Source organism: Sturnira hondurensis, unplaced genomic scaffold (genome assembly GCF_014824575.4).
Source record: "Sturnira hondurensis isolate 20B ecotype Veracruz unplaced genomic scaffold, ASM1482457v3 Scaffold0015739, whole genome shotgun sequence".
NCBI lineage: Eukaryota > Metazoa > Chordata > Mammalia > Chiroptera > Phyllostomidae > Sturnira > Sturnira hondurensis.
The window spans coordinates 87671-112141 of NW_028088370.1; the positions used below are offsets into that span (position 1 = coordinate 87671).

The window sequence follows — 24471 nt, forward strand, 5'->3', positions numbered from 1 at the left end:
TCTCTCATGCCCCCTGACGGGGGGACCAAGCCCACTACCCAAGTATGTGCCCTGACTGGGAATTGAACTGGTGACTTTCTGCCTTGCGGAATACCCTCTACCCGTAACCAACTGAGCCACACTGGTCAGGGCATGAGTTAATCTTTTAGTGTACAAACCACCCTCTGGCCCTTGGCCTAGGCTCTCTTATAGCAAAATGATCATATTTGAGCATTTACTTTTTTAATATTATCTAAGATTTTTCTTCTTTTATTTTAACTGTTGTTCAATTACAGTTGTCCCCATTTTCCCCATGACTCTCCCCTGCCCACACCCCACCCCCACATTCAATCCTCTCCACCCCATTGTCTTTGACCATGGGTCCTTTATACCTGTTCCTTAATGAATCTGCCCTTTCTTTCCCCATTTTCCCCCTCTCCTCTGGTCACTGTCAGTTTGGTCTTTATTTCCATGTCTCTACTTTTAATGTACCATATACATCCCAGATACAGCAATAATATCAGTATGAATATGCTTGACATTTGGAGGAGCCAGTGTGGGGTAGAGATAGACTTAAAGAAACCACTAATCTAGAGCTATTGCATACATTTTCATATTATTGAACTAATTTGATTACTCATTTCCCTCCATCTACCACTGTCTGTACATTGTGATAGATTCGTATAGAAAGGACTTCCGGCAAAGACTGAGGCATAGGTGGAAATACTGTACCAACTCACACAACCAAATTTAAGGACAACAAAGATTTAGAAACAAAAACACAACCAAAACGGACAGAAAATTGAACTGTACCAAAGTCCAACAACAACAAACCATTCATCCAGACGGGGTGCAGTCGGCGGCCGGTGGAGAGGAGTCGCGGCAGGGAAGAGCAGTGGCTGCCCTACCGACCCAGGTGCGCAGGCGGTGGTTGGCAGATCCCAGGCACGGGGTGGCAACGGGCAGACCCAGTGAGGGTGCAAGGCAGCTGGCTGACCGTGGTCACACATTCACATGCAGATAAACCAGGTGAAAAAACAGGCAGTGAGACAGACCACGCAACCCAGGGCCCCAGTGACAGTAATTTAAGCTTGAACGCACCAATTGGAAAAACTTTCGGGGGTTGAGATGCCGGGAGAGGCTCCCAGCCTCACAGGAGAGTTCGTTGGAGAGACCCACAGGGTCCTGGAATGTACACAAGCTCACCCACCCAGGAACCAGCACCAGAAGGGGCCAACTTGCTTGTGGGAAGCAGCAGAGGGGACCAAAATCCAAGAGAGAGTGGAACAAACGCCATTGCTCCCTTTCTGACCCTGCCTCCACATACAGCATCACAGCCCAGTGACTTGGGTTGCCCTGCCCTGGTGAACACTTAAGGCTCTGCCCCTCATACATAACAAGCCCAAACAGACCAAAACATTATAGCTCAAGCAGAAGAACAACTCAAAGCCCCAGAACCAATCTAAGTGACCAAGAGATAGCCAGCCTATCAGATGCACAGTTCAAAATACTGGTGATCAGGATGCTCACAGAACTGGTTGATTTTAGTCCCAAATTAGATGAACAAATGAAGGCTACACTAAGTGAAATGAAGGAAAATGCACAGGGAACCAATAGTGATGGAAAGAAAACTGGGACTCAAATCAATGGAGTGGACCAGAAGGAAGAAAGAAAAAACCAAACAGAAAAGAATGAAGAAATAATTCAAATAAATGAGGAGAGGCTTAGGAACCTCCAGGACATATTTAAACGTTCCAGCATCCGAATTATAGGGCTGTTTCTTTTCCCCTTCTTTTCCCAGAAGGGGAAAAGAAACAGCCACGAGTAGAAAACTTATTTGAACAAATAATAAAGGAGAACTTCCCCAGTCTGGCAAAGGAAATAGACTTCCAGGAAGTCCAGAAAGCTCTGAGTCCCAAAGAAGGTGGACCCAAGAAGGAACACACCAAGGCACATCTAATTACATTAGCCAAGATTAAAATGAAGGAGAGAATTCTAGAAGCAGCAAGAGATAAGGGGACAGTCACCTACAAAGGAGTTCCCACCAGACTGTCAGCGGATTTCTCAAAAGAGACCTTACAGGCAAGAAGGGGCTGGAAAGAAGTATTCCAAGTCATGAAATCCAAAGACCTACAGCCAAGATTGCTTTATCCAACAAAGCTTTCATTTAGAATGGTAGGACAGATAAAGTGCTTCTCAGATAAGGTCAAGTCCAAGGAGTTCATCATCACCAAGCCCTTATTATATGAAATGTCAAAGGGACTCACCTAAGAAAAAGAAGATAAAAAAATATGAACAGTGAAAGGACAGCAAACTCACAGTTATTAACAACCACACCTAAAACAAAAGCAAACCAAGAGGACAGCTAGATCAGGAGTGGAACCATAGAAATGGAGATCACATGGAGGGTTAGCAACAGGGGAGTGGGAGGAGGAGAAGGGGGGAGAAGGTACAGAGAATAAGTAGCATAGATGGCAGGCAGAAAATAGGGAGAGGGCAAGAATAGTGTGGGAAATGTAGAAGCTAAAGAACCTATAACACATGGACAAGAACTAAAGGGGGAATGGGGGGAGGGGGTGTGCAGGGTGGAAGGGAATGGAGAGGGGGAAATGGGACAACTGTAATAGCATAGTCAATAAAATATATTTAAATTAATTAATTTAAGAAATTTTGTGTAGAAATATCTAGTGTAGAGCTACTGCTGCTGTGGCTCAACGGATTGAGTGCCGGCCTGCGAACCAAAGGTCACTGGTTCGATAACCCGGTCAGGGCACAGGCCTGGGTTGCAGGCCAGGTCCCCAGTAGGGGATGCACAAGAAGCAACCACACATTGATATTTTATTCCCTTTCTCTCTCCTTTTCCCTCTCTCTAAAAATAAATAAAATCTTTTTAAAAAATAAAGACTAAAAAGGAAAAAAGAAATATCTAGCATAGAAATTAGCTGATGTTTAGTGAAGTCCAGTTCTTCCTCAGTACACTTATTTTCAACAAATATTATATTTTGAGAAGGCTTGGACTCAGTCTCTGAATACATTTGGTTCTCAATATCAGTGTTATCATCTCCCTTATTTACATAAGGTAGTTGAATCTTACCAACAGTGCCAGTGTGCTGCACCATACTGATGTATGACCATGGTAAAACTCAGCTTCAACATAGAACAAATCGGTGAGAATTACAGAGCCATTTGTCATGTCTTCCGAACAGAATCGGCCCTGCCCATTTACCAGATACTGTTATGGACAGGGTTTGTTGGAGATGGCCATCCTTCAGTCATTTCTGGGTTCCAAGTCAGCTGGGGACAAAGCCAATCACCCTGTCTTGGCTCAGAGGCTTGTACTGAGACTGTTTCCATTGCATGCTGTTGTGTATCACAGCTTCCCTCCCTCCTAAGGAGAGGACAGGTGGTAGACTGAAAGTTTTATCTCTGCCACCTACACTTCAGGATATTCTTGTTTTCATCAATTCTTGGGTTAGGCATAATCATGGTGCATCAGTGTGACTAGCAGGTGCCCTTAGAGGACTTCCATAGATCTGGAGGTCCATAGCATCCCCTTGTTGTGTCAGCAAATCCCCTTCAGGCTCAGCAAATAGTATAAAGAGTCATTGCCCTATGGCTACTCGGCCTCCATCTATATTAAAATAGTCAGGAAGCCCAGGTGGGTAAGGGTGCAAGCCTTTTCCCAACAGCAGATGATTCTAGAATCATCCAGCATTTTTTGTTGAGTTGGCCTAAACCACTTCACTAAAGCTTCATCTTTCCAGGCTGATGAGAGAAATCACGCCAGTCTTTTCTTTTTACTGATTAACACATCTTTCCCCCTTCAGTGCTGCTTCTCATTGAAAATGCATTTAGCCCTGGCTGGTGTGGCTCAGTGGGTTGGGAGCTGGACTGCAAGCCAGAAGGTTGCCAGTTTTGTCCGGGTTGTGGGCCAGGTCCCCGTTTGGGCACATGCAAGAGGCAGCTAATCTATATTCCTCTCACACATCGATGTTTCTCTCCCTCTCTTTCTTCTTCCCTTCCTCTATCTCTAAAAATAAGTAAATAAAATCTTTTTTTAAAATGCATTTAGCTCGTCTCACAACAGCTCACATACCCTTTCCTTTCTGTAGGCTAGTGTTGCTTACTCCACCATGTATTTTGTGGCCCGGGTACAGTTAGGATACATAGTTTGTACCCCCAAATGTTGGGTACCCTCTACTAGAACCTGGGTGTAACTTAGCCTGAGTATGCCATACAGCCTTTCAAAACCTTCTGCATGTCAGGGTGGGGTATTCCCCAGGTGAATTCGGACTCAGCGTGTGGTGCCCACTTCTTTAATCCTATCAGAAACCTATTTCCCCCCTCTTTTAAATATTTTTTTGTTCACAAAAACAACACTGATGTGTAATTGCACATAGCGTGCTGCAGTGCCTCAGGCATACACTGCCATTATTTTATCCATTCTGCTTTTCTCAGCACACCATTACCCAAGCTGATAGTTGTACAGTGATCTGTCTGCTGAGAGCCATGCACTGCACTGTCCGTTGATCCAGAATGGAACAGTTCCCAGAAATTCCTTCCCAACTGACATCCTTAGTGGTGAGCTGTAACCTGAAAACAGTCAAAAAATACCGGCACACAGCCCTGGCCAGGTGGCTCGGTTGGTTGAAGCATCTTCCCACGTATCAAAAGGTCACAGGTTCAGCCCTGGCTGGTGTAGCTCAGTGGATTGAGTGCAGGCCTGTGAACCAAAGGATCGAGGTTTGATTCCCAGTCAGGGCACATGCCTGGGTTGCAGGCCACTTCCCAGCAGAGGACCCATGAGAGGCAACTATACATTGATATTTCTCTCCCTCCTTCCCTTTCTCTCTAAAGATAAATAAATTTTTTTTAAAAAAGGTCACAGGTTCGATTCCCCATCAGGGCACGTATAGGAGGCAACCAGTGTTTCTCTCCCCCTCCTTCCCTCCTCCCTCCTTCCATTCCTTTCTCCCCTCTGTCTAAAAAGCAATGAAATAATGTCTTCAGGTGAGGATTAAAAAAAAAAGATCCTGGCACACATATTTCTAAGTGAAAGAACCCAGTGTGAAAGGTTATATATTGTATGATTCCACCTATGTAGCATTCTGGAAAAGGCAAAACGAGACAGTTCAAAAATAAGGGGCTTAGAAGGACGGAGAGGCGAATAGAGGGAACACGGGATTTTCGGGGTGGTGAAACTATTCTGTGTGATACTGAAATGGTGGGTACATGACATTATGCATTTGTCAAAACCCATGGGATGTGCAACACATTAAGAAAGGAAACTTAATGTAATCTGGGGCTTTAATGAATCATTATCAGTACGGGGGAACCTCGGTTCTTGAACTTAATTTGTTCTGGAAGGCTGTTCGAGAAGCAGTTTGTTCAAAAACCAAATCATACAGGTGATTGATCATCCAGGCATCAGCATGAAAGGGTTGTCGGGTCCAAAACTGAAGTTTTGTTCGATAACCAAGACATTTATTCCATGAACAACTTGTGAGGGAAGCAAATTGTCTGAGTTCAAGAACTGCTGGCTAACCAGCTGTAACGAATGTAACCACACTAGAGCCAGATGGCAGTGAGGGGAACCTGCAGGGGAAACAGGTGCATGGGAACAAACTGGACTGTCTGCTTGATTTTTCTGTAAATCTAACAGTGCTCTAAAAATAGTTCATTAATAAAACTTTAAAGCTAAAGAAAAAGAGGATGCTGGCACATGGCTGGGATTCCACTCCATCATCTGCAGTTTTGTGACTGTCGTCATACTGTGTGACTATATGTCTGTCAGAGGGATGCTGCTCGGGATTGCAGGCTCCTGTTTGACCTTGTCAGGTTCTAAAAGCAAGGGTGGCCTCGCAGATGCGTGGCTTTACCTTCAGTGCATCTGGTATAAGTGAGTTAAGAGCCAATAGTATTCTCTTACTCTGAACCTATCTTGTGGTATTAATATAATAGTGAATTCACGGCATTGCATAACCTATTCATTCTTTTACCCTCATCTACCATTCTCCTTTTCTCCATTTGTCATTAATTTTTACCCAGACCTTACTGTCCTTGAAAGAACCGTAGGATTGCCCACTATCCTGGCCCACACCGAGGCAGCACCCCTAGTCTAATGAGAGTCATGTTCTGCCTCCTCCCCACTCCCTCTCAGTCATTCCGGTTCATGCAGGGTCAGCTCACGCAGGCCCTGAACTAGTGGGCTGTTGCCACAACTAGGCAACAGCTGCATTCACCACTGACTCCATTTTGCCAGGCACTTAGAAATTCTGACTAAGAATCACCTCTGCTTATGACGTCTTCAGTCGCAGCCCCAATCCCAGGACCACTGATGTGGGGAGCAATTGTACCAGCCTCCTTCCCCACCCCTTTTCCCCGGTGAATTGATCATAGGTGTGCGTGTTAATTTCTGGACTCTCAGTTCTAATCCATTGCTCTATATGACAATAACACACCCTTTGACTACTATAGCTTTGTAGTAAATTTGGAAATTGGGAAATGTGTGTCCTTCCATGTTTTCTTCTTTTTCATAATCATTTTGATTATTCTGGGTTACTTGAATGTCCATATAAATTTTAGAGTAAGCTTGTCAATTTTTACAAAGTCAGCTGGGATTTTTATGGGGATTGTATTGAATCTGTAGATCACTTTGTCTTTTCTGACAGTCATTAAATCTATAACTTGTGATTTAATTTGAATGCCCTTTGTAATACTTTTGCATTAGTCAGGGGGAAAACATCCTTTTGAACCGGTCCTGAGTTTGGATCTAGAAGATGAGGGTCATATTTATGAGGCCTCTGGCCTGGGGTGCAGGGGCCACAGCAGGATGACGGGCCTCCCTCACGACCTGTTGACCTCGTCCTTGTAGGAAGAACGTTCACGGAGCGAACACAACTTAGTGAACATCCAGAAGACCCACGAGCGGATGCAGACAGAGAACAAGAGTGAGTAGCTGGGCCCAGGAGAGAAAGGGCATTAGAAGAGGGTGTGGGCTGAGACTGGGACATGGCTTCTCTGTTTTTCTAAAGGGACTTTTGCATGTATCTTCATAATGCAAAATGAGTTACTTCTTAAGCCAGAGGGACAGTTGTCCCTTAGGCTGGGTGACCTAAGGTGACCTAGGAGGCAGATAACAGACTGCCCAGCCCTAAGGAACCTTAAGATCCCCCAACTCTAGGGACTGGAAAGTCAGTGAAACGAGGCTGCATCTAGGGGAACACCTCAGCCCAGGAGCACCTGGCTACTGGTGTCTCTAGAGAGCTCCTCCCCGCGTACCTGGGGCCCTCAGAAGGCCAGGTCCCTGGCCGTGTGCTTTCCAGCCCTCGAGCACCTTTGAGAATTGTTCTCTGTTTTCCCGTGCTGAGAAATATTTTCTGTGTGTATCATGCTATGGCAGAGGTAAGAAAGTCCTCCCTTAGATGTAGTGATGGCATTTGTACTCTATTAAAATGTGAACTCATAGTACATGGAATTCAGGTGCCTCGGAGAGCACTTCTGAGCCAGTAAAGCTCGTGCCTCGGCCTGTGGCTTCTCAGTGCCTCCCAGGGTCTGATCCTGGTGTACTCGGAGCAGTGCCACATTCCCGCCAGCTGGGCCTCACCCACATCTCTCCCCCTGTGCGTACTCTGCAGTCTCTCCCTATTACCGGACGAAGCTGCGTGGCCTCTACACAACCGCCAAAGCCGATGCAGAGGCCGAGTGCAAGTGAGTACCATCCCACGCCCTGCCGTCGCCTCCCCCTCCTGGCCCAGAGCTGGACTGCAGGAAGCTGTGCGCCACAGCCTCGGCCTGTCTTTCCTGCCGTGTGTGAGCCTCTCCCATGGAGTGTGCCTTCCCTAGAGCCCGCTTCTAGGCCCACTCCCCCCAGCCCTGCTGTTTTATGGATGGCAGCAAGGCAGGAGTCAGGTCCCAGCGGGGCCGTTTACTGGTCACGTGACCTTGGGCAGTCGCTTCAGTTGAGACTCAGTTGTGCCATCATTAAAATAGGGATAATACTTACCTGTAGAATTGTCCGTGTAAAATGAGATCATGCATAAAACATGCCTAAGACTTGTGTTTTTCAAACTCTTTTGGCCATAAGTTACACTAGGAAATATATTCTGTATCGTGGCGATAATAATAACAATAACAGCTCTATGGCCTTACTGTGTGCCAGGTACTATTCCAAATACTTCATCTATTTAATCCTCTGAGCCACCCCGAAAGGGGGGTTGCCACATTTAACAGATGAGGAAATCGGAACAACAAGGGGTTGTGTAATCTGCCACAACTCACAACTAGTTAAGTGGGGGAACCCAATTTTAAACCCAAAGTCCCTATTCTTTAGTACCATGCTAGAATGGTATAATGATGCCTTTCCATAACACACACTTATTTTATATGTACATGTATCACAGAATTAGAGCAAGAAGTATAGTTTTTATAGTTATTATTGCATAGTCTGTTCTGTTTGATTTTTAAAAAATACTGAACGTAGTTACCCAAGAAATTAATACATGATCCACTGATGAGTCATAGCTTAGTTTACACAACGCTGCCTGGCACATTTGGTCGGTGGCTAACCTGCCGGGCCGGTGGGGGGCAGGGACAGCCATGCTCAGGGTCAGCACACTGAGCATTACGGGGGCTCCAGGAAGCTTCTTGTCCTCCCACCTGGCTCTTCCCAGGTTCTTCCTGGTACTCACGAGCCCACGTCTTCTCTGCCTGCTGTCAGTCACTCCGCAAACCTCTGCTGGCACTGCGCTGCCTCTGGCACTGGGCACTCCCCATGTAGAGACATAAGGATAGTAAGGATCCTGCCCTCACTGGCAAGCAGTCCAAAAAAGAAAGTTTAGTGGACTGTGTAGTTAGTGGGCCTGCAGAGATGGGGCTCACTACACCTGGGGGTCTGGGACAGCCTTGGAGGAGGAGAGGCTCGGGTTGGGGACCAGTAGGCAGACAAGGCAGAGAGGACAGAGAATGCCAAGGCCAGGGAGGAGGGCCTGCGGGACATATGCATTTGGGGAATGAAAACTAGTCCTGTGTGGCTGAGGAAGGAGGGCAGGAATGTGGAGGGCCTCCAATACCTGGACTTTATCCCGAAGTGACGTGACAGGGAGCCAATGAAGATGTAAAGCAGGAGAAAAAATCCTGGCTGCATGTGGGGAGTAGACTAGGTGAGTCAAAGGCTAGTTAGGAGACCAGGCAAGAGGTCCTGATGGGGCTGGGGTGAGACGGTGGCAGTGGGGGTGGAGAAGTTGAAGACTCCGAGGTTTTTATCTTGGACAAATGGATTTGGTGGGGTTCCCTATGACAGTTCGGGGAGCAGAACAAAAGGGTGGGGCTGACTTGGGGGGAGGAGACAGTGGGTTTTGACAGAAAGTATTACCTTCTTAGCTCTCCAACACACCAATCCCTACCTCTTTCTTCTCCCTGATTTGCAAATTTCTCATCTGGCCACAGTCAGGCCCCTCTTCCCAGTCACCTAGGCTGGTGTTTGGCTTGCAGAAGTCAGAGTAACTCATGCTTATTTGAGAGTAGAAGGCAAACTGTCCCTTCCCAGCTTAACTGCTAACAAAGTGAGGTGACAGCTTCTGAAACCAGTTTGGTGTCGGCTCTTCTCTGGCATTGACTTACTAGAGTTAAGCTGCTTTCATAACTCCAGGCCCCAAGCTCTTGTAGTTCTGCTACCGTTTTACTTTATACCTCAGCTAAACCCTGAACAGGGCCTCCTGAGCACCAGATGCCGTGCTGGGTACGGGAGAGCAGGCGGGGCAGCAAAGATGCCAGCCCTGCCCGCAGGGAGCTCCAAGGCTGGGTGGGGAACACTCACTGTCCTTCAGCACTGATCCAGGTGCTACAACGCGCATCTGCTCACTTCCTAAAAGAGGTGAGTTAAGACCATCTGGAACTGAAGATGCACCAAGTGCCGGCTTCGGGAACTAGCCCAAGTGCTGAGAGGCATTGCTGTGTGTACCACACTGCCTCCCAGCTGGCTTTCCTCCTCCTGCTTTACAGAAAATGGAAAGGAACCCCTGTGTCTTCATTTAACAGTCATCTCTTCTTTAAAAAAGCCTTGAAGTAATACACTGGCAGCAGGAATCAGGGAAACGAGATAAAAAAAATCTCACTCTCCATACTCCAGTGGAAGGTGGGTAGCCATTCCCAGGTGGGAACAAGTTATTTACTGACCTTAGTTCAAAAGGCATTTCTCAAGATGCAGTTCTGTGAGGGCGCAGTGAACAGCCAGAGGGACGCGTCTCTCACTTGGACTACAAACAGTGAGTTGTTCTCAGCCTCACTCAGAGTGCCAGCTGGGGAAGGTAGTTCTAGGAGTGGCAAAGCCCGTGCAGGCAGAGGTACAGTTTAGCTTTCTAAGGGCTAAGTGGCTCGCGGGCCGAGCGTCAAGTGGCTAGAGGACAGAGTGAGTGCCTGGCCCATCTTTCTGGGCCTAGCACTGGGGCCTGGACAGCAGACCACTCGCTGGCGGGCACCTGACACCGTGGATATTGTCCCATGTTACTGACCAGAGGAGTGCCCTGGTCTTCGCAGTCACAGGCTGCATCAGCTCTCCCTCCTTGGCCCGGACACAGACCACTTAGAGTTGGGCACAGAAGCCGTGTGCCTGAGAAGCTGACATTTTGCCTTTATCCCCCGCAGCTGCAGCCTGGGCAGAGGAGGGGCGTGGGCAGGCAGCTCCCATCTGCTCCGCCTGTGTTGTGCTCCTGGGCTTGGCTGCTTCGCATCTAGCTTTAAAGGCACAACTCCAGCTATCTCAGCAAGGGAAGAAGGCCTAAAGGGAATTATTTTTTTCCCTTTTGTATTTTTTAAATGTTACCCTAATCAGATAATTACACCGTGAATTTGTATGCAGCATTATTGGAGTATTTTAAAGGGCCCACACCGTCATAGCCCCTCACACGGTAATAGCCTCTGACCCGTACATAGGTCAGAGGGGAGGCGCTGAGGTTGGGAGGGGGAGGTTAGGGCTTGGGGCTCTTAACTGTGTTCAACAGAATGATTTATGTGGGGTGGAGCTCACACACTGATACTGATTTAACTTTATTTGTATATAATTTCAGAGTTATATAAATGTAGAGTTTTTGCCACATCTTCACCATTCTATATATACACATACATATTTTTCTGAACTGTTTATATTGCAGACATATTGCCCTTTGACTTCTAAACTTATTAGTATTTCCTAAAAACAAGGACTTTTTTACCAGAGTTTATTTATTATGTAGCTAAATCACAACTTTACATTCAAGAGGAAGTAAATGAAACATGTAGAATAGTTTAAATATAGAAATAGAGAAAAACATTCAGAATCAATTCTGTTGGAATAGAATCTTAGCAATCATTAAAGAGGAGTATGTCCACCCTGGCCAGGTAGGCCAGTTGGTTAGAGCATTGTCCCCAATGCCAAGGTCGTGGGTTTGATCTCCAGTCAGGGCACATAAAATGGACTGGTGTCTGTCTCTCCCTCCGCCACCCTTCCTCCTTCTTTATAATTGATAAATATTTTTTAAAGAACACATTTTTTTTTAAAGATTTTTTAAATTTATTTATTTATCTTTAGAGGAGAAGGAGAGAGGGAGAGAAACATCAATGTACGGTTGCCTTTTGTGCGTCCCCTGCTGGTAGTTAGCCTGCAAGGAACCGGCCTGCAACCCAGGCATGTGCCCTGACTGGGAATCGAACCGCAATTGTCTGGTTCGCAGGCCGGCGCTCAATCCACTGAGCTATGCCAGCCAGGGGGCTAAAGAACACATTTTTTACAAAACGATGAGAGTACTGCGTTCCACCTGGTGTCCCAGGAAGGACGTGGCGGGGGCAGAACTACCCACATGGACGGAAGGGCAGTCAGAAGGCAGTCCTCACCTGCAGCTGCCGGGACCTCTCGTTTCTTGACCTCATCCTAAGAAAGGTCATTCTGAGGATCAACTTCACAGACTGCGCTCTTGGCCTTCGTTGTCGGCTGATGAAGACGACCTGCATTTTGAATTGTTGAGTTGTCTGAGATTGTTTGGGTTGGAATGTCTTCTGTATTTACGACCATTGTCCCAGTAACCCCTTTACAGCCTTCTGTCCTCGTTAGGGTTTCTACTTCTGCCAGTATTTTTGTTTAATCCATTAGGATCTTTCTTTTGCTGTCGTTTGTCAAGAGTTCTGAGTCACTGAAAAGTTGTAGGTGGTAGTGATGGAGGTTCTACAAAGTGCCCAAAGGACATTTTTACATAACCATGGTACATTTCTCAAAATCAGGACAGATATAAAAATATCAACTAATCTACAGATCTTACGCAACTTTCATCTCTGTCCATTAATGTCCTTTGTAGCAAAGAAGTTCTTTCTAGTACAGATTATTGTTGCATTTAGTTACCATGTTTCTTTAGTCTCTTTCAGTCTGAAACAGTTCCCAGGCTCTCTTTTCCTTTCATGACCCTGACATTTTGAAGATCATAGGCCAGTGACTTTGTTGCTTGCCCCTCCATGCAGATTTGTCTGTTTCCTCACGACCAGATTGGGGTTTTACACTTTGGGCAGTAATAGCATGGAAGTGATGTCCTCGGTGCGTCATGAGAGAAGATGGTGTCCCACTGGTTAAAATGGTCTTTTCCAGGTTTCTCTTGTATCAAGTTACTGCTGTTTTCCACTGTGTAATTAATAATAAGTATCTTATGGGAGATACTCTGAGACTTAAAATAACCCATTTTCCATCAGATGCACTAGTTTTGGTATCTGTTTATGATTCTTATGTAAAACATTTGGGCAGGGTTTTTTTTTTAAAGCTTTTCAGGGGATTCTGATATCCAGCTCAGACTGAGAACCACTCCATGAATAGCTCACAGAACACAGCCAGGACATGCTGCACAGACCCATGTCCTCCAGACGGGCCCCGTACCAGGGATCAGACTTTGCGAGTTCCCTCTGGCCTCCTGGCTTTTCCTCCTGGTCTGCTTTCCTGGGTGCCTGGTCGCTCCATGTCCCCGTGCTCACAAGCCTGCAGTGGCTCAGGCCGAGTCCTTCCTGCATCCCACACCAGCCACACCCAGCGGATGCTCTGAGTATACTGGGCAGGTGTCCGCTGCTTCCCTCTGCCATTAAGGGGCACGTATGAGATCGTGGCCACTTAATTTTGGAGGTTCACATTTACAAACAATAAAAACCCCAAGTCAAAGGTGAATATTTAAGCGATTTATTAAGCAAGAGCAAAGAGAAAGCAAGAAGAGCACACACATCAGCAGACGGAAGAAACACCAACACCGGAACACAGACACTGGGGAATCCCGGAGATGGCCGTGTTCGGGGTTCGTCTGGGAACAGTTCCAAGTGAAGCGTCCTTCCCTCGGGTGGGATTCCAAAGTCTCACTCTGGGCCCTCTTCTTAAATACGGTTTGGACAAAAGTGGCTACGCACCCAGGGCCTTTCGTGACTCGGTTGACTGAATGACCATTCCCTCAGGGAAAATAGCTGGTTCTTCCCCAAGGAAACAGTCAGGCACTGAGTTAAAAATGGTACTTAGTCTTCCGTGGAGAAGGGCTCCACTCTCTGATTCCTTTACCTATCTAGGATCCTCTTTGGTTTTTTGGCCTGTAACTTCCTCCTGTGTCATCATGATTTTGTATGGTTGTAAGATTACAAACCATCTCTGTCAGATTCATAGTTTTTGGCAAGAAGGTTGATCTGAATTATTAACCAGAAAAGGAAGTCTATGCTTTGTGCTTCATCCAGACCTCTTCTTTCCCTTCTCCCCACCCTCAGCATCCTCCGGAAAGCCCTGGATAAGATTGCGGAAATCAAGTCTCTGTTGGAAGAGAGGCGGATCGGTGAGTTAGAGACAAGTTTGTTCGGGTTCCTTGGCCAGGCGGTGTGAGGGCTCCTGAGAGTAGCAGTCAGGTCTTCCTGTCGGGGAGCCTGTGACCTCAGCCCCGTGTGACGGGTGGGTCCTGGATTTTTGACAGAGGCACACCGGGGCAGCCTGGCACTAGGAATGGACGGGACCTCCTCCCTCCCACCTGAGGGCTCAGAGGCAGGGCCTCCACGTTCTCCCTCTGCACAACACGGTGGTTTGCCCCAATCCCTCAGGTTTCTCTCCCTCCTCCACTGCCTAGAGTAGCTCCCACCCACCTTCAGTATAATTTATGTCATTTTCAGTATAATTCGTATGCCTGTGTCGTTATTCTCTGTCTGAGCCACACCAGGATGAAGCCAGCCTCTCAGATGGAGTGTGCATAGGGCGCTGGCTTCCCAATCCCTTCAGTCCGCTTTCCCACCTCTTTCTTGCCCTTTCGATGAACCCACAGTGGGCACCCTCCTCACCCATCAAAAATGTCGCATTTCCAGCTGGGTTTGAAGTTGGGTGTTTTGAGCCATGCCTGAGGCAGTAAGGGGTCTGTCCACCCTTTGATAGTTCTGTTAACTTTTTGTTTAACTACAATATATTAAAATATATGCAAGTGTATATACAGCTCACTTGCATATATTTTCACTAACTGAACAAATGGATGTAACCAGCACTCAGACCAAGAAACAGAACTTGACCGGCACCTCAGAAGCCCCCATTTGTCCTTTCTAGTTCCTTCCTCCAAAGGGTACCCACTGAGCTGCCCTCTTACCCACCTGTTAAGTGTAGCCTGACAGTCTCTCGCCGTGGCCATCTGGTGGAAGGGTCAGGGGTCACATCTGGGCCCTCGGTACTAACTTGAGAGGTGGAGCTGAGCCCCTCTCATAGCTCAGTTAGGTGGGCCTTGGGGCAGGCTCCCTACCCCTGGTGCCTCAGGGGCTCACTTCCTTCCCACAGCTGCCAAGATTGCAGGCCTGTACAATGACTCGGAACCTCCTCGGAAGACCATGCGCAGGGGGGTGCTAATGACTCTGCTGCAGCAGTCAGCCATGACCCTGCCGTTGTGGATCGGGAAGCCTGGTGACAAGTGAGGGCAGGCTCAGGGCGGGGAACTGGCAAGGGAGAGGCTGGGACTAACACTCGGTTCCACTCTCAGGCCACCCCCACTCTGTGGGGCCATTCCAGCCTCTGGGGACTACGTGGCCAAGCCTGGGGACAAGGTGGCTGCCCGGGTGAAGGCTGTGGATGGGGATGAGCAGTGGATCCTGGCTGAGGTGGTCAGTTACAGCCATGCCACCAACAAGTGAGTGGACACACCCAGTCCTGTGGGAACTGGCATGTGAACAGCCAGCTCCTTGGGTTACTTTCCCTCTCCACCCTCCTCCTGGGCCCCCTACCTGGACCGTGCGCCTTCCTGTACCCACTGCTCCCCTTTTGTTCACCCACAGGTATGAGGTAGACGACATCGATGAGGAAGGCAAAGAGTGAGTGCGCTGGCTGGGGGCAGGGCAAGGGAAGCCTGGGGGACAGCCGCACTGCTGGGGGGAGCCCCCTACCTAGCCGTGGGTTGACCTAAGCTCCCCTCCAGGAGACACACCCTGAGCCGGCGGCGTATCATCCCGCTGCCTCAGTGGAAGGCCAACCCTGAGACTGACCCCGAAGCCTTATTCCAGAAGGAGCAGCTCGTGCTGGCCCTGTATCCCCAGACCACCTGCTTCTATCGGGCCCTGATCCACACGCCCCCGCAACGGGTAAGGCAGCCCCATGGGGGAGATCATCCAGGACACCAGTACCACTGCGCTGACCAGATGTGTCCTGGGTTGTATTTCTAGTTCCTACCCTGCTTGTCCTCGTCTTGCGGCCTCTCTGAGCTGGGAGTGTCCTGTGAGCTTCCCTCTCTCCCCTCCCTGACAGTCTGCCCCGTAACTCCCCTCCAGCCTTGTCCTAGGCAGTGCCAGCCGACCTGCAGAGCCTTAGCAAGTCCTGAGTGGAGTGGACCTGATGTGTCCTGTAGTCTAACCTCGCATTTGCATTGAGGTGGGAAGCCTGAGCCCCACGTTGGAAGTGCCGTGCCCGGGGCCTGTCTTCCAGCCCCCAGCTCCTGCATCACTGCCCTTCCTTCGCTTGAGGCTGCTTTTCCTTGAGCAAGTGCTGCTGTTGCTGGCACCCTGGCCACCCATCACAGATAGCCGTCTAAAGGCTCTTCACTCTTCCTTCAGGATCCCTGCCTGCTGCCCTCTGAGTTGGCCTGGCTCCCTTTAACACACAGTCCCTGAAAAGCACCAGCCCCTCCCATCCTGGCCTGTGTAGGTAGCCAGTCCCCTTTTCCGTGCTCTTCATCCCGTCCTTGGCCCTTTGATGGTGAGAGGAGCTCTAGTGGCAGGGACTGGGTTCAAACACCTAGAGGTCTCGGGAGAAGGTGAGGACAGGAACGGCTGGGAGCCCATGCACAGGGGCTCCCATCAGCCTAGGCCTGGGGGTGCGAGGCCTTGCCTGGGGGGTTCTGACCAGCCCCTCCTGTCTGCTTCCTGCCACAGCCCCAGGATGACTATTCGGTCCTGTTCGAAGATACTTCCTATGCAGATGGTTATTCCCCTCCCCTCAATGTGGCCCAGAGGTATGTGGTGGCTTGTAAGGAGCCCAAAAAGAAGTGAAGCGGGCTGGCAGGCTCACAGTCCCCTGCCATCCGCAAGGAGGAATGCAACAAAAGATTGTGATCAAATAAATATTCTTCCCCTTTGCCTATGTCTCCTGGGTTTTACTTTTCCAGACTGTTCTTACCCTCCCCCACATAGGGCAATTGGGGAACTGGAGGCTGCAGGGGGTCTCATTTAGTTCAGATTTGCTTTGCTTCCAACAGAGGCACTTCATGCAACACAAACTGTATTTTATTCTTGAGGCCATTGCCAGGCTGGTTTCATGCCGTTCACTGTGGAGTGAGTCCAGTGAGCACTACTCACTTCTCGGAGCAGAAGTTGAGGTTGCAGCCTGCCATCTTCTCAGCGTAGTCGGCATCAAAGCGCTCATTCTGGGCCACAGTGAACATGGTTTTCCAATCCCCCATGATGCCTGGGGAGGTGGGGAGGGAAGGAGAGAGGCTCAAGGTCCTGGCTGCAGGGGACGCCCCAAGGGGTTCAGGGCCAGCTCGGGCCACTATTCACCACCTCATCTCCCCAAACACCCGTCCTGGCGGGCACTCACCTTTCCTCATGAAGGGAGAAATGCTGTGGTCCATGAAGCTGGTGGGTAGGGTGCTGTAGTTAGTCATGGGGTTCTTCTTCATTTCCTTGAACGATGTGTGTTTCACAATGAGATCCACAGTCTCCTCTGACAGGGAGCGTCCCACAAACTCCAGAATCTTCTGAATCTCCCTTTTGGGGTTCTGGAGGAGCAGAGGGGCTCTTCAGTGGAGATCTGGTTGTTCTTTGAACAAAAGGGAGGCCCCTCTCCCCTCGTGGCCACTTCTGACCCTGCTCCTTGACCCTCTGGTACTCTGTCCCTGGGGCAGAGTTAACTGCCTTCTGTCCTATGGTCTGTCAGTAAGCAGTGTCTGGTTCCTTGTGGGTGAGAGCTGGGACAGCCCTCTGTCACAGCGTGGCCCCAAGGAGAAGCAGTAGCAGTCATTCAGCAGTGCTGATGACTGCACGTGGCACTGACTCAGACGCCAGGAGTTAAGAGCTGCACAGTGCTGCTGCCCAGGTGGCACCGAAGCTCTGGGCAGGGAAGGTGACTTGGGGATTGAGTAGGACCAGTGTGGGGGCTGCCATAGGGGAGGGGGCTTAGACGACCTTGGCAGATTCCCCTGAGGCTCCTCCCACCGCATGTGCAATGTGGAGGGACGTGGTAGCAGTTGCTCTCACCTCCAGCATGTCCTCGTAGAACAGGTAGAGAACAGGGTGGGTGTGGCTCAGCTCCCACCACTCCTGCACGTGCTGGTACCAGGACCCATAGGACACTGGGGAAAGGGGCGGGGGGCACAGACAGAGGTTGGTGTTAGTTTTAGCTGGCTACCCCTCAGCTTTACCCCGTTCCTTCCTCCAGAGTCAGGCCCACCTTCCCCAGCCATGAACTTCTCCAGGAAGCTGTGCCAGGTGCCAGGGTCAGGGTACAACTTGACCGTGCGGTTAAAGTGGTAATAGGAGACAGCCACGTCCTTTGCATTTCGGGCAACATAGACCACCTGGAACAGAAGACACACCCCCCACATCACATAATCACCACACAGCACACCACAGGCACTACATGCTTTTAAGTATAGCATTCCACCCTTCACAGCATCCCTGAAGGGGGGTTCTCTTGGTTTGGCCTGGAAGAAAACAGGCTTAGAGGCTGACTTGCTTGAGTTCCCATGGTATGGACGTGACTGAGCTGGGGTGTGAACCCTTCTCTGATGCCAAAGTCGTGGCTGGTCCCAGGAACTATTATATGAACCCAATCCCCTCAATGCCACTATACCCAGATTTGGAACAAGGTGTGCAGAGTTCCTGCCAGCCCCCTTGTCCACAGGTCTGTGAGTACCCAGGCTCTGCAAAGAGTCTCACTTTCACTGGCCATCTGACCCCACCAGAGCGTGAGGTTCAGGACCTCTCCCCTTTAAGATGATGCCAGGCTTCAGGAAGGAAGGAGACCTTATCAGAAGATAGGGTCAAAGCTGGGATGGCCCCAGCAAGCCTTTTCCTCTGGCTTCCTCTGCCACTCACCTTAACCTTCTGATCCAGCAGGGACTCTGGGAGCAGAGCCAGGGGCAAGTGGGTCTTGAGGAGCCTCGGGATTGGTGCATCTCTTAGAACTTCCATACCTAAGCCATGGGTAGGGAAAGGTCCAGCAAACTGGAGCCCAGGTCCTACCTCCCTCCATCTCACTTGCCCCCAGTCCCCCACCACACACCTGTGCAAAACCCTGGACTCTTGAACTCAAGGAAGGGCACCCGCATGATGATGGGGGCCCTGCGACACTTCTCCAAGTCACCACCCTGGTATATCATGTCCAGGATCTCACTCACCCAGGTGGTGCCTGGAGAGGAAAATGGAAGGTAAGCAGGGGCTGAGGGTGTGCCCCTGCTGGCCCAAGGTGGGCCAGGAGAGGGGTGGGTGGTCCTCCATCACTTACCAGATTTGGGGTAGGTGCTGATGAGCAGGTCATCGGGCCTGGCTCGGAAGCTCTGCAGTGGTCCCAATGCCTCTGCGAAGTACTTGATGAGAGGGACCCCCTTCACATACTCCAGAGGTGGGCGGGAGGTGTCCTGGACCAGCTCCATGCTGCCGAATCAGGGGCCAGAGTGGGGCTCACCTCCCTTAACATCACAACAGTTCCATCTGTTGAACTCTTGCTTTAAGATAGAGGCTGAGCAACTTTTTCTCGCTCACAGAGCTAGTGAGTGCTGGGGCTGGATTCCAGCCAGATCTAATGCAGCAGGCCACAACTCGGACTGCACCTTGGATTTTTCCCCCCGAGCTTTTACAAATCCCACTGCCTGGGGTACACCCCAAGCCCATTACATCACTTGGTGGTAGGACTCAAATGCCTGTTTTGGGAAGCTCTCCAGGAGATTCCAATGTGCACTTGAGAAAACAACTCCTCTTGGGTGTGCCAAGTGTTCTTTCTTTCATTACTTCCTGCTGGGACTCTGAGCTCCCATGGGCTCTTCCCGGTCCTTCCCTCTTTGAGCTCCCTAGACCCCTCACATAGAGAAACCTCCCAAAAGCCAGCTGGGCCTGTGGCTCCACTTGCCCAGCCGCACTCCACCTCGACTCAATCAGCCAATCGAGCAATTGAGCTTGTTCGGGAGCCAGAGTCTAGCAGGTCAATGAACAAAACTGATGAGTCAGTGCGAGACGGGATTTGAGGCCAAACTAGAGCTGGTGGTGGGCTGAGCCAGGGACAGGGCAGAGTTGTGAAGGCCAGGAACAGAGACCAAGCCACAGGAGCTCAGTGGTGGGTAAGGGAGGTCTGGCCCACTCCACCCCCAACCTGCCACTTACCTGACCTCTCTGGACCTTGACCTTGTGACTGTCTCCTGCTGTGGCTTAGCGTGCGAGCAGTCTATTAAGTGCAGAACTGCTCGGAACTGAGTTTTATATCCAAAGTGGGAGGGATCTGGAGCTCATTCAGACTGAGCTACCCTCCAGGGAGAAAAGGGTGGGGCTTGGGGTGGGAGGGCTCCTCTGCTACCCTCCTTAGCACTCCAGTCAGTAGGAGACTGGCCTGAAAACCCAACATGTAGGATTAGTGTGTAGAAAATAAAAGACTGAATCTAGACAATCGAGCTTAATACATTTTGTTTTGTTTTGTTTTGTTTGGGTGGAGGATCGGTGGGGGTGGAGCTACAATCCTGGCTCCTGACCAGACAGCTGTCTTGTTTTTTGTCAGCTTTTTCCAATAAGCCTAGTCCAGAGGGGACAGAAGAGTGAGTGGAGGGGAAAGGTGGCTACATGCCCGTCTAAAGACACCAAATGTTCAGGTCCTGGGCAGCCTATAGTCCCCAGGCTGCCCAGACATTGCCCAGACAAGCAGGCTCTTGAGGCAGCAGAAGATGGGACAGAGCAAGAACGCTGCAGTCTCATAACCCGGAATCGAGCCCAGTTCCACAGTTCCTAGGTGGCCTCACTCAGATGGTGGACAAACAGAAAGCCCCCCAGAATATGCTTTTCTTTCCCTGGATTTGAAGGAGCCAGGACCTTTATCCTTATATCTGGATTAAGGCCCAAAGTCAAGCTGAACACTGGAGGTGGAAGAGCTCTGAGCCAAGGCTGTGAGTCACCTAAACCCTCAAACACTGTAACCTCAGAAGAAGGTTGGGGAACGCTGAGGCAGAGAGGCCTCCAGCAGAGGTGAGGCTGGTCCACGCTGCGGGATGGTCCCTTCTGCTCTCCACAGGCCTCAGCCTGCTAGCTCCACACACGCATCCCGGCACACACCACAAGGTCCCTTAACTCAGACTTTTTTTTTTAATAAAGATTTTTGTTTGTTTCTTTTTAGAGAGAGAAGAGAGGAAGAGAAACATCAGTGTGTGGTTGCCTCCCACATGCCCCCTACTGGGAATGTTGCCAGCAACCCAGGCATGTGCCCTGACTGGGAATGGAACCGGCAACCCTTTGGGTCACAGGCCAGCACTCACCCCACTGAGCCACACCAGCCAGAGCTTAACTCAGACTTTTTATTGTACTCAAGTAAAAACTGCCCAGACCAAAAGGAAGTGTCACAGAAAAGGAACAGGTGGAGGGGCGGGGATGCTGAGGATCAGATCTCCAGCACGTCTGTCCAGTGTTCCTGTGGGGAAAGGAAAGGTGGTTAGAGGCAGCTTAGGGGATAGGGTGAGGTAGGATCCAAAACCACCTCTTACCTCTTCAAATTCCAAGTCCTCCTCTTCCTCCTCGGTGCCCATCCGGCACAGGCAGACCAGGTCTCCCCATAGCAGTGAATTCTTACAGCTACCAAGGGGTACAGTTGGCAGGAGATACGGAGTCAGGGTCACAAGCTGCCTCCAGGCTAGGCCCTGGGTGCCAAGATGAGGACTCAGATACCCTGGGCTCAGACTTGGACAACTGGGCACTGTCTTCCCAGAGGTACACCAGGCTGGGGTAGGGATACTGGACTCACCCAGGGCACTGGCCCTCTAGTGGTAGAAGCTGCCCTGGCTCCTCTTGCAGGAACTCCTGTGCCAGGCAAATCATGTGGGCCCTTAGGGAACAGCCAGGGTGGGGGCAACACAGGGGGCCTTCTTCATCCTGTCAGAGATGGCAGGCAGGTAAAGAAAATGGGGAGTAGTGGTGTAGCAATAACAAAGAATTTCCATGGACCACTTTTCCAAGGGTTTTGCATAAAACCACCCTGTGAGGCACATACTACTACTCGTGTATGATAGGTGAGGAAACAGGCATGGAGGGGTTACAATACCTGTAGGGACTAAGCTGGCCAGTTTTCTCTGAGTTTTGGCAGTGATTCGAAAACAGCATGGCCCCTGCAGCTGGACCTAGATGAGAGTTCTTTACAGGGTATGTGATTGCAAGCAGTTCGCTAAAGCTCTGAATGGCCAAGTACATTTATGCACCGCATAACATTTCGGTCAATGAGAAACCACATATATGACGGAGGTATGTCGTAGAGCCTGTGTGTAATAGACTGTATCATCCAGATATGCATAACAAAATTGCCCAAGGATGCATTTCTCAGAATGTATTCCCCTAGTTAAGCAGCATGGGACTACACTCAGTTTACTCACATTTACTATGAGTGGAAGTCAGACCTACATCTCAGTTAACACACTAAATACTTACTTGCCACCCGCTCTGTACTAGACCCTGTTCTACAGTACTGAGTAAGGACTGCCCTTGTGGAATTTAGTATGGAGGGCAGGAGAAACCCATAGTAAAATAAATAAAATACAGTTGACTCTTGAAGAACACAGGTTTCAACTGCAGGGGCCTACTTACACACGATCTTTTTTCCAATAAATACACAGTGGACCCTCCATATCCCACCAGGGTTCTGCATCTGCAGATTCAACCAACCACAGATTAAAAATGATATTTTTGATCCAGAGCTGAGAATCCACAGATGCAGAGGGCCGACTATATGAACTGTTCTATACCATTTTATATAAGGGACTAGAGCATCCGAGGGGGTGGAAGGGTGCTGGAACCAATCCTGTACGGATGCCGAGGGAGGGCTGTTTGGGGGGAGTAAAAAGGTACACGTGGCCTCTCGACTGCTCGGGGTCAGTGCCCCTAACCTCCATGTTCAAGAGTCAACGCTACAGGATATGTCAGACAAGAAGTGGTAAGGCTTTAAAAAAAGGAAAAAGGAATTGCATCTTTCTCTTACCAAGAAATATGCAATTTTAGATAGAGAGCCAAGAAAGACCCCATGGAGAAGAGGTGGCATTTTATCAAGACTGAAGGTCTACAGAAGAACTTTCCAGTGAAGGGGAAAGGGCAAAGCCCCCAAGTTGGAGGCATGTCGAGGAATGACCACAACTACTGTCCTCCCCGTTTTTCAGATGGAAGCAGAGCTGCCACAGGGTGTCAGTGGGCTGCATGATCCCTCAATAAACAGTTTAATCCTAAATCGTCTAAGTGTAGAGCTGCCCCAACCCGGAGACGAGGTGGGGCCTCTCACCTGGAGCGCACGCGCGCAAAGGGTGCAGGGGGCCTCAGCATCCTGCTCTGGCTGGGGATCCGTGTCAGCAAAGAGATTGGTCTGGCACTTGGAGGTCAAAACTCCGGGTGACAGAGGCCCGAAGGCTAGCGGCACGTGTGGCGGCGGTGGTGGGCAGAGGTCCTGGCGGAAGTCAGCTCGCAGCCAGCGCACGGTTAGGGGTAGGCGCGCCCAGGGCGGCGCGCGCAGCATGTGCGCCAACACGCGCAGGTGGAAAGCGAAGGCTCCCTCACTGCGCAGGCGTGGAGCCACATGTGCCAGGCGGCGCGAGGCGTGAGGGTGCTGCCAGGCCCACTCAAACTGCGGGCAGAAGTGAGGGCCTCAGGACTGTCCAGAGAGGACCCCAAGCCCCAGACCATCTTCCCGCCAGCCCTGTCTTCTGACTTACCCGAAGGGCGGCCACGGAGGAAGGGAAGCCGTGCACGATGAGCACCATCTCCCTGGGGAAGAGAATAAGGGCGCGGCCTGTGAGCCCCTTGCCCCCTTCAGTGTCCTGCCTAAGCCCTCGTCACAGATCTCTGTCAGTCCTACCTGAGAGAGGAATCCTCACAAACCGCGTCGAGCCTCGCCCACTTCTTAGAGGTCCGACCCTCTCCACCTGCCAACTTCGGGATCCGCCTCCAGTCACCGGGACTCAACTGTGCTCCTCAGTTCCCTCCCTTCTAGGGTCTCTATCTTCCCTCCCAGCCAGTTCACCAACCCCCTATCGCTAAACCAAGCCTAAATCACTAGTCAGTCCCCTTCCTACCCAGCCCCGCCTCGGAGTCCCAAAGCCTTGTCTCACAGGGTTCCGCCTCTCGCAGGCTCCTCCCTCGAGACAGGCCCATCTACTTCTCTAGCTACCCCAGGCCCATCTCTCCGCCCCCGCCCACTGCCACTGGCACCTCTCTACCCTGTGGGCCCCACCTCCTCCTTGACGCCCTCCTCCTAAGTGATCCGCCCCTTCTTACCAAGGCCCGCGCCCGCTGGTCCGCCAAGCCCCGCCTTTTTTGCGGCCCCCGTTGTGCTGCTGGACTCGACGAGCAGGGTTGACGGTGAACCCCACATAGACGCGGCCCCGGTGCCGAGGGTTCAGGCAATAGAGCAGGTAGACGCCGAAGAAGCGCCCGGGCCTCGTCGCGCCCGCGGGTCCCATCAAGACTTGTGGGTTGATTGCTGTGTCTCGGGTTGCCAGGGCCTCAATGTGCTTATATAGGAAAAAGCGCTTGGGGGTGACTCCGAGGTATCCTAGAGACTGCAGCAGGGCGGGTTCGTGCACCCTTTCCTGGCTGGAGTTAGGGAGTCCAAAACCACCCAAGGAACCCAGGTGTCTGTGCAGACAGAGGACACCAATTAGCTTCGGCTGGGGAGGAGTCTGTTCGTGTGCAGACTCTGATTGGTTAACTGACAGTAAGCGCGGAAACCTAGAGAGGTTGGAAAGCCGGGCGTACATGAAAGCGGAAGAGCCGAGTTTACAGATTTCTTAGTAAGGGCGGAAGTAGAGGCCTCAGCGGAAGTGACTC

At 50.4% G+C, this 24471-nt stretch overlaps 3 protein-coding genes across 11 annotated transcripts in view; 1 reads left to right on the plus strand and 2 right to left on the minus strand.

The window, feature by feature from the left end:
- SGF29 (SAGA complex associated factor 29) overlaps window positions 1-16554 on the plus strand; it is a 30919-nt gene extending 14365 nt beyond the window's left edge. For 4 of the 5 annotated variants that reach the window (XM_037065350.1, XM_037065352.1, XM_037065354.1 and 1 more), the window contains 8 exons: window positions 6854-6929; window positions 7617-7689; window positions 13732-13796; window positions 14771-14900; window positions 14970-15116; window positions 15262-15297; window positions 15402-15564; window positions 16351-16554. In XM_037065350.1, coding sequence (XP_036921245.1) covers window positions 6854-6929; window positions 7617-7689; window positions 13732-13796; window positions 14771-14900; window positions 14970-15116; window positions 15262-15297; window positions 15402-15564; window positions 16351-16467 — 807 coding nt within the window. In that variant the 3' untranslated portion in view covers window positions 16468-16554. Of the gene's footprint in view, window positions 1-6853; window positions 6930-7616; window positions 7690-13731; window positions 13797-14770; window positions 14901-14969; window positions 15117-15261; window positions 15298-15401; window positions 15565-15750; window positions 15851-16350 lie in introns of all 5 variants that reach the window. The other variant, XM_037065351.1, reaches the window with a different exon arrangement.
- A 125-nt stretch (window positions 16555-16679) lies between these two features.
- Window positions 16680-19910, minus strand: SULT1A3 (sulfotransferase family 1A member 3). Of its 3 annotated transcripts, none has more exons than XM_037065356.1 (8): window positions 19795-19910; window positions 18923-19106; window positions 18701-18826; window positions 18514-18611; window positions 17867-17993; window positions 17674-17768; window positions 17015-17195; window positions 16680-16882 (listed from the first exon to the last, which is right to left on the minus strand). In XM_037065356.1, exons 2-8 carry the CDS (start codon window positions 19068-19070, stop codon window positions 16770-16772), a joined length of 888 nt encoding a protein of 295 aa, XP_036921251.1. In that variant the 5' UTR covers window positions 19071-19106; window positions 19795-19910; the 3' UTR covers window positions 16680-16769. The 3 variants fall into 3 exon arrangements, with proteins under 3 accessions (XP_036921251.1, XP_036921250.1, XP_036921252.1); XM_037065355.1 differs by having other exon boundaries at window positions 18923-19071; window positions 19795-19908; XM_037065357.1 differs by lacking the exon at window positions 18923-19106 and having other exon boundaries at window positions 19795-19909.
- A 1045-nt stretch (window positions 19911-20955) lies between these two features.
- Window positions 20956-24421, minus strand: SLX1A (structure-specific endonuclease subunit SLX1A). Of its 3 annotated transcripts, XM_037065360.1 has the most exons (6): window positions 23920-24421; window positions 23358-23409; window positions 22931-23269; window positions 21413-21540; window positions 21156-21243; window positions 20956-21082 (listed from the first exon to the last, which is right to left on the minus strand). In XM_037065360.1, the coding sequence occupies exons 1-6, from the start codon at window positions 24399-24401 to the stop codon at window positions 21053-21055; spliced, it is 1119 nt and encodes a 372-aa protein (XP_036921255.1). In that variant the 5' UTR covers window positions 24402-24421; the 3' UTR covers window positions 20956-21052. The 3 variants fall into 3 exon arrangements, with proteins under 3 accessions (XP_036921255.1, XP_036921254.1, XP_036921256.1); XM_037065359.1 differs by having other exon boundaries at window positions 20956-21243; XM_037065361.1 differs by lacking the exons at window positions 20956-21082; window positions 21156-21243 and adding an exon at window positions 21710-21785 and having other exon boundaries at window positions 21450-21540.
- Between the last annotated feature and the right edge of the window lie 50 nt (window positions 24422-24471).

Coding starts and splice junctions, on each gene's coding strand:
- SULT1A3 (XM_037065356.1), bottom strand. CDS start 19,070: ATGGAGCTGGTCCAGGACACCTCCCGCCCACCTCTGGAGTATGTGAAG. Junction 17,994..18,513: donor TGCTGGATCAGAAGGTTAAG/GTGAGTGGCAGA, acceptor CTTCTGTTCCAG/GTGGTCTATGTTGCCCGAAA. Junction 17,196..17,673: donor TCTACGAGGACATGCTGGAG/GTGAGAGCAACT, acceptor CTGCTCCTCCAG/AACCCCAAAAGGGAGATTCA.
- SLX1A (XM_037065359.1), bottom strand. CDS start 24,401: ATGTACGCCCGGCTTTCCAACCTCTCTAGGTTTCCGCGCTTACTGTCA. Junction 23,270..23,357: donor CCTCCGTGGCCGCCCTTCGG/GTAAGTCAGAAG, acceptor TTCTGCCCGCAG/TTTGAGTGGGCCTGGCAGCA. Junction 21,244..21,412: donor CTAGAGGGCCAGTGCCCTGG/GTGAGTCCAGTA, acceptor ACCCCTTGGTAG/CTGTAAGAATTCACTGCTAT.